At 44.5% G+C, this 8,402-nt stretch overlaps 1 protein-coding gene across 1 annotated transcript in view; it reads left to right on the forward strand.

The window, feature by feature from the left end:
- The window catches only part of LOC111147805 (solute carrier family 35 member F1), a 394,491-nt gene that overhangs the window by 360,510 nt on the left and 25,579 nt on the right, over positions 1–8,402 (forward strand). The window contains exon 7 of the mRNA XM_022504048.1: positions 4,477–4,631. Within this exon, the coding sequence (XP_022359756.1) occupies positions 4,477–4,631 (155 nt within the window). The remainder of the gene's footprint in view (positions 1–4,476; positions 4,632–8,402) is intronic.

Consider the following 8,402-nt stretch of genomic DNA (forward strand, 5'->3'; position numbering starts at 1 on the left):
CAAAGGCTGCCTGTGGGCGGGGGGATGGCGGTGGCGGGGAGCGCGGGGACCAACAGGGTTGTGCATTCTCTGAGCAAGCCCTGCCCACCTCGGGCACTTGCCTACTCAGCCTGATGCACTTGGGCTAAGAAGCCATCTTTAAGAATTAAAAAAAATGTTTTAAAATATCTAGTATACTCAAAGGAAAGTGAAAGACAGAACATCAGTGGGATCCCAAAGGGATGAGATAAAACATATTCAGCATACATGGGCGCATACTATATACATGTGTGTGTCATATCTATCGTATCTAAAGGTATGTCGTAAGTCATGCCTCATGTATTTATCATGTATGTATTATATATAAAATGAGGTGCTCATTAGAATCACATCAGATGCTCCATCGAAGCCCTGTTTCTCTTCCTACTAATTAAACAATATGGACTGGGGGTATATGCTTAGAATTGAAAGTCCGACAGCTTGTGTCCTGAGGGCAAGTTACTCAACCTCTGTATGCTGGTTTTCCTGTTTATCCACAGATCTGTTTCTGACCCTTCCTCTGCTGTGCTCTGCAGAGGCTGACTCATGCAAACTACACTTCCCAGGATGTACTGTTAAGTGGCTTCCAACTAGATTTGGCCAACGGGAGGCAGTAGGAGATCGGAGGGTGGGAGGAAGAAATAAATCAGGCTGTGTCTCCTTGTTTCCCTCCGTTCGGGGTCAGGTCTCTAGAAAAGGCTGAGTCCCGTCTGAGTGGTTGACTGTCCCTTTGCTGGGCTTTCCTACCTTCTGACCCCCCCCCCCCCAAACCGCCTCCTCCTTGGATCTCTCTAGCTCCAGGAGTGTGAATAACTTCCTGCTACTGCTAATCTCTGGGATGCCTCATCCCCCTTTTTCCCCCATCACCCTCTCAAGCACCTTTGTGACTTGTGCCCCATATTAAATGTCCTCTATTGAACCTGAAGTATGGACTGTTTCTTAACTGATACACTCTTTCAGCCTGTTTCCTTTCCTATATAAATAGGGTAACAATAGTAATGGTCTTTTCTACGGTTGTAGATATTCGTTAACGTATCTAAAGTACATGGCACGTAGCAAGCACACAATTGATATGAACCGATAGTATTCTTTCTCATTCCTTTGACTTAAATCTCTTTAGCGCATGAGGAAAACAGCTCCCGAACGCTGTCTTTTGTGAGAGAGAAAGCATGGCAAATAAGAAATGGCTATACACACACCTTGTCTGCAGTAGTTGTTGCAGCCATTAGAGAGCTGTCAGTCAAAAAATCACTCAGTTCGTTTGTTTGATCACGTTGATTGACAGTTGGAAAGCCCCGCACAGATAGTGCACTGGGTCTTCAGGTGTACTGCGCACATCCATGAGCCAGCTCGTGTCCCCCTCCAAGCAGCGTGTCAGCAAATTGCAGCAACCCAGCACACCTGCCTCGATCTGATCATGAGTCCCAGAGGCTGAGCACGCTCTGCTCTCAAAACAGGATGTTCTCACGCAAAAGCTTCCATTGACCTAGCAAAGTGGTGAGCTGGGATGGCGTAGATATTCCATCCCTGTCTCCCTAAATTTAATTTCTGCAGTTTTTAAAAAATAGGTTTAGAGAGTTTGAGCTTGAAGCACCCTGACATTGCCCGATGAGTAGAGGGAAACTCTGTCGTGGGTCTCTTTCGCTCTTCCATGGCTCACCAGCCATATGGCCACTTCTCTGAGCCCGCTAATTACATACCCAGCTCTTCGCTGGACAGATCATCTTGGTTGATGCATAAGCGTCTAAAACTAAAAGGAAGCTTTTTATTTCCCCTGAAAACCTGTCCGCTCCAGTTCTCTGCATCTTGGTAAATGGCACCATAATTCACACAGTTTCTAAACTAACTCATGAGATCCCTTGGGTATCCCTGATGGCCCCAGACTATCACCAGGGCTTGCTGAGTGTCCACAGACCCAGCCACTCTCCTTCACCTCCACTGCCGTCCTGAGCAGAGCTGCGAGCATCCCTTGCCTGGGCTAGGACACTGCACCTCTCGGTGGTCTGCCATGCTCTCTCCTGCCAGTCCTTTCTTAGCAGCAGGCAGAGCTCTCGTTTGAAGATGTGGATCCGGTGTTAGCCTTGTTACCAGCTCCTTAATGGCTTCCTATTACAACTAGAACAAGATGTCAATTTCCTTCCTAGACCTGCACGGCCCTGCGTAATCCATCCTCTGCCTAATTTTCCACCTTTGTCCCTTCCCACTGCCCCATTCTGTTCATTCTCCACAGATGTCCTGGCCCATGGCAGCTCCAAGAACACGTGGGGCCCTGTCATCAGAGTTTTTCATTTGCAGAGCTCTCTGCCTAAAATGTTCTTACCCTGGGTCCTCCCTGGCCATTTCCTTTCAGTCCTTCAGCATTCAAGGTAAATGCCACTTGCACAAAGAAGACTTAGCCAGTCCTTCTTCCTGAAGCAAGCCCCCTGCCATTCCCTAAAATGAACCCTTTGACCCCCGCCCCCCTTAGCACTAAAGCAGCTCTAAGCTTCTTACCCATTCTGTTTTCCATAGCTTTGCTAGACGAGGGTACAGTAAATACTCAATGAATACATGGTTGAATAATGAGTGAGTATAAAACATCAGATCCCACATGTGAGGTGGGATCAGTGCCAGGTAAGGTGTGCCAGGTAAGGTGATGGAAGGGTAGGATTCTGGAACTTTCTAGCTCAATCATATTTAATCTAAATCACTGATGCAATTTAAAAAGAAAAAAGGCGCTGGTACCTGGACTATGTTCTGACCAAGTTTGATTTTTGTGGACTTTTAGTAGGTTGGTTTAAGGATATAGCTTGTTCTTAGTCTTTTAATCCCAGATTTTTTTTGAAGGAATACTGCACTAATTTTATGTCTTTTCCTGTGTTGTTTATAAATTATTTAGTATTGCACTTTTAGTAACTTGGTTAAAAGGAAAATAAATTATAAGTAGCATGAAACCCAGTTACAGGAGAATTGACTGTTTTTAGGGTATTAAAGTTTGTGATGGAGAGTCAGAAGATATCTGATATTATTATGACAGAATATCCAGAAGAGGACTTGCACTTGACTGAGCTAGGAAAGTGGTTCTTCTAGTTTCCTCTTACGGCATTTCCACCACACTAGAGGGGGCTGTTGTACAGAGTTTGCTTTCTTAATGTTCAGAATAATCTTTTCATATAGATTTGCCATGGCTTTCCTTACACTGAGAATCCAAAATGTATAGGATGATGATTTATGCTCTTACATACTTCTCATATGGGAAACCAAATTTCTCTTCAGAGGAATTACTAGTCTTCATAGTCAAAGGGACTAAGTAGGTGTCCAGTATCTATGAAATCCTCCCCAATTCATAAGATTCAGATAAAGTGATCATCTCACAGCCCACACCAGACACATTTAATCAAGGATTCCTTTGGAAAGGTTGGATGCTTTAATTGCATTAAAATGCCCAAAGATCCACTGAATTATATTATTTATGCTTATTCTATGCTTTATTCTGTCAAGGTAGAGAATGAGCCTTACTTTTGTACATTTGTATTGTATCACCACCTAGTAAAAGGTGAACCAGATTCTGCATTTAGCCATGAACTCCTGCTTGGGACCCAACAAAATTGTGTACTTATGGAATTAGTATGAACAATTGTATATCTAGTTATAATGAGAGAGAATTTTAGAGGATGAGAGTCTGACCCTATAGCACTTTAAGGACTTTTTAAAAAAATCTTTCTGTTTTACAACACTTAACTCTCTGATAGTCTATGAAGCATTTAGTTAACGATGTCTAGAACAGCAGAGGCTACATGTGAGAACCCGCAGTGTGCTAGGGAAGGTGATGGGGAAGTAGGACTCTGTTTATTGGGGTGTAGGACTGAGCGGGATGCACAAATCTGGAAGAAATTCACAGGTCGTCTTGTGTTCAGAGAATGAAGTGGTCTGCCCAAGGCCACCCAATTAGGATTCCAGTTCTGACCTAGTCCACATCACTGTGACATACGAGCCCTTTGGTCTTGAGGACTATATAGTTATATATATATAGTTTTATATATATATATATATATTTTTCATCACCGTGAACAATACGTGGAACCCAGTAGTTCCCATTTTGCAAACAAAAAAGAGACTTAAAAAAAAATGCTTTAAAAGACATGGATAGGAAAAGTAGAGTACAGCACCATTGGAAACAATTAAGAAGGCTCAACCCCATATTCTGACTCTAGCCACTAGGAGGCACTCCTTCCCAGAAGAAGCAAAAGATCGGCTAATGTGGTGGGAAGCAGAAAGTTCATTTCCCACATGAAGATTTTTACTTTTTATTTTATGTTTTAGCGGCCTATTACCCAATAATAAAATCTACTAGCAGAGTGGAGTAAAACTCCCTGTGTCGTGGTAAACGGCTCGAGCCAGCCCCCTTCTCCCCCATGCTGGGGTCCTCAGAGGCCCCCAGAGGAGGCTGTCCGTCACCCCTCTTCCCTTTCCCCACAGGACTGCTCTACGTCGGCTTTAGCGCCTGCATGTTTGGCCTCTACAGCTTCATGCCAGTCGTCATAAAGAAGACCAGTGCCACTTCGGTCAACCTCTCCCTGCTCACAGCAGATTTGTACAGCCTGTTCTGCGGACTGTTTCTCTTCCACTACAAGGTAAGTTGAGCCAGTGCTCCCCAGTGAAGACAGTACTTGGTGGGAAATACCACATACAGGTGGAAATGCCCTGTGGTAGAAAGCCCCAATTTTCTGTAAGGAAGTAGGAGGGCAACTCTGTGCTCGCCAGCTCCTCCCCCCCCCCCCCCCCCAGGATCTGGATATTCACATTTCCACTGGGGCACAGAGGCAAGAGACCCGTAACTACAAGCACTTAAAAGGGAAAAAGATAAGGGAAGGGCTTTTGGATCATGGGAGACAGTTTTTTCTGATACCATTCAGCCTAGAAGATACTCTTTTTCCAGCCTAAAGCTAAGAAGATGGGCACAATTCCCAAACTAGAACCACAAAATGAATTCTAGCAAAGGCACTGGCAGGGCACATTCTCCTTGGAGCAATGATCTAGTGCCTGCAATTTCTGTTTTGCTATTTTCATAGCAAGCATGAATGGAAAATGCTAACACACTGGAAATACTCTTTCTTCACCGAAAGATTAGGGCTTGGAGTCAATGAATGCACAGCTCTTGTGAAGGATTTGCAGCTCAGATATCAGCCCAAGGAAAAGAAGGAAGTGTTCGTTCTAAAGATAGCAGTTTCTTCAAATGCAAGACGACCCACGCTCACCCACACCCACGGCAGGCAGACCTCATCCGTTAGGGCTCCCCGAAGTCAGATGCTGTCTTATAAACATGGCACTCACTTCAGACATTAACAATTGATTAGGATTGGTATAGGCGAAAGAGACCCAGTTCCCATTCCTTAGCTAGTCCTATTAGATAAGGGTCAGTGGGGACAATGACCAGGGTAAAAAAGGATGAATATGAAGTATCTAAACCAGGTAAGACCAAACTAGGACAAGGTAAAGCAGAGGCAGAAGAAAGAGAGATTACTCCAGCCACTTCCAGCCAAAGGCTTCACCAGTGATGTTACAGATAACACCACCAGCCCATGGGTGTGGCCAGCTGAAGGGGCCTTTTGGTGGGTGGGACATCTTCAACCAGGTCAACCCAGGTTTGGAGGTTCCCTGTACTTGAAATGACCCAAGGCAAAGCAGCAGAAGTGAGTAATTGGAAATATGACTGGATAAGCCAAAGTTATAGCCAACGACCAGACTCAGTAGGGCAGACAGGTGGAAAAGTTGTCACAAACAAGGTTAGCAGAGAGGACCAGAAGCAGATCTGGAAGACAAGAGGTGGAGAAAGTGGCCATGGCAGAGCACAGGATTAAAGTGCTAAGTCCCTGTTTTACAAGGAGCCCTGTGCCCAGTGTGGTGGCAAAAATGACAGCTGAAAGAAACTGTGTGGGACTGGACACCCTTTATACATCGTTTGTAATTGGTTTTGTCTAGATGGTCCCATCTCTGTCTCCTGAGCACATCCTGGTCTTCACGAGGGCAGGAAGTAGAGTCATAGCACATTCCCCCACTGCATGGCTGGGAGGAACAGCTTTCCCGAGAAGCCCCCAGCAACACACCCAACTATTTTCCAGAGCCCTGGTCTTACTGTGTGGCACATTGGCCGCCATTTTCCTTCTCTACTCTATGGTCAGGCATCCATAGCTAGCATAGAATCCAAGTGTGACTTGGATTCCCAGCACTGATTCCTGTGGTTGTTTTGAGAAGCTCCTGAATTAGACAGATCCCCTGAATTCTCCTTAAGGAAGGATGATTAAAAACTGTTGTTGTGACTGAGGACTGCAGGTTCTTCTGGGGCTGCCAAGATCCAGTCCAGCCCTCGGCATTCCTGAGAGTCTCCTTTCCCCAGGGGGACTGGCTCACTCTTCAGATCCACAGGCCACACCTCTGAGCCGCGGAACTGGGATCTGGGGATGTGTCTGGGGGAGTTTGCACTATCACTAGGCTCCCCTGTGAAGCCGATGTTCTCTGACAGCTAAGAGGGACACCTGAAGAGCGCCCATTCCTATTGGAGTGTCTCTCCTGGTGCTTGCACAGAATTCTGGTTAGACCTGGGGCTCTCCCCATCTTCCCCTCCCCCAGCCTTTGTGGGTTACTAAGTACTTAGGATAAGGGAGTTTGCTGAAGAGGAAGCCGTGAAGTAACCCTACATCATGCCATCAGAAGGGAGGCTGTGTCAGCTGAAGATTGAATGCTTGTGGTCATCAATTCAGAGATATCATGGCTATTTTTACTTCTTAAAGCAATGTTTCACTACGTACATATATTGTGTTGCTATCTAACAGACACATTTCTTTAATGCAATGATGGATTCAGTGCAGCAAGTATTTTATCTCATTGAAATTGATTCCTATTGTCTTTTTTAAAAATAAGCTTTTAAGATAATAATAGATACACGTGCAGTTTTCAGAAATAATACAAGGAGATCCCCATTTGCCCGTTACCTAGTTTCCCCCATTGGTATCATCTTGCAAAACTATAACATAACATCAGGATACAAACACCGAGGCCATGGGCACACAGAACGTATCCCCCTCACAAGGGCTCACATTGCCTTTCACAGCCAGACCTACTTGCCTCTCCCCCACCTCCATAATGCTGCAGAATCTCGTTTCTGTTCTCTGTTTCTCTAAATTTGTCACTTCAAGAATGGTATGTACAGTGTATAACCTTTTGGCTTTGACCTTTTTCACTCAGCATAATTAGAGATCCATACAGATTGTTTCCTATGTCAGGAGCCCATTCCTTTTTATTGCTGAGTGCTATTCCATAATATGGATATACCACAATTTATTTAACCATTTCAGTGCTTTGAAATAAACACCCAGGAGTCCACTTGCCAGGCATACGGTCGTAACATGTTTAGTTTTGTAAGAAACTGCCAGACTGTTTTCCAGAGTTGTCTATTGTCTTTTATTAGAAATACATATTCGTTGTGAGAAAGTCAGAAAATATAGATAGGTACTGTTATACATTGGTACAGTTTTATAGTATATACATTAATATTATGGTAACTAATATTACAGTATAGACAATGTTCTTCTCCTTTCCCTTTACTCTCAGTGTGCTTACAGTTGACTCCTTACCTCTTAGTTCTTGAATAAACACTGCCTTGTAGTGTTCTTTAATTCTTTTATGAACAATAGTATTTATTATCTGCAAAAAAATAAGTTAAATACTCAACTTAAATATAATAATAATAAACCCTTCCCCTATTTTCTTTTCTTTTTTTTTTTTTTAGATTTTATTTATTTGACAGACAGAGATCACAAATAGGCAGAGAGGCAGACAGAGAGACGGGGGTGGGGTGTGGGTGGGGGCCAGTGGCGCGGAAGCAGGCTCCCTGCTAAGCAGAGAGCCCAATGCAGGGCTAGATCCCAGGACCCTGGGATCATGACCCGAGCTGAAGGCAGAGGCTTTAACCCCCTGAGCCACCCAGGCGCCCCCCCACCACCTAGCCTATTTTCTGAAAGAATCTTCCAAGCACTGCTTGAATTTGTAGTCAAATAGTCTTTGTTTGGCAAATTCAGGATTTTCTTTTTCCTGGGATCCAGCTTGCCAGCCTCTGAAATTGCCCTTGGGCTTCCCAGAGATGGGAGGTGCTCTAGAGCTGGGGAGAAGGGTGGGTCTGAGTGGCTTATAGGTTTCCACTACAGCCAGATGGGCCATCTCAGAAAACTGATTTTTTTTTCTTTCTTTTTTTTTTTTTAAGATTTTATTTATTTATTTTGACACAGAGAGAGAGATCACAAGTAGGCAGAGAGGCAGGCAGAGAGAGGAGGAAGCAGGCTCACTGCTGAGCAGAGAGCCTGATGCGGGGCTGGATCCCAGGACCCTGAGATCATGACCTGAGCCTT

Source organism: Enhydra lutris, unplaced genomic scaffold (genome assembly GCF_002288905.1).
Source record: "Enhydra lutris kenyoni isolate GAN:26980312 unplaced genomic scaffold, ASM228890v2 scaffoldscaffold17, whole genome shotgun sequence".
Taxonomy (NCBI): Eukaryota; Metazoa; Chordata; class Mammalia; order Carnivora; family Mustelidae; genus Enhydra; species Enhydra lutris.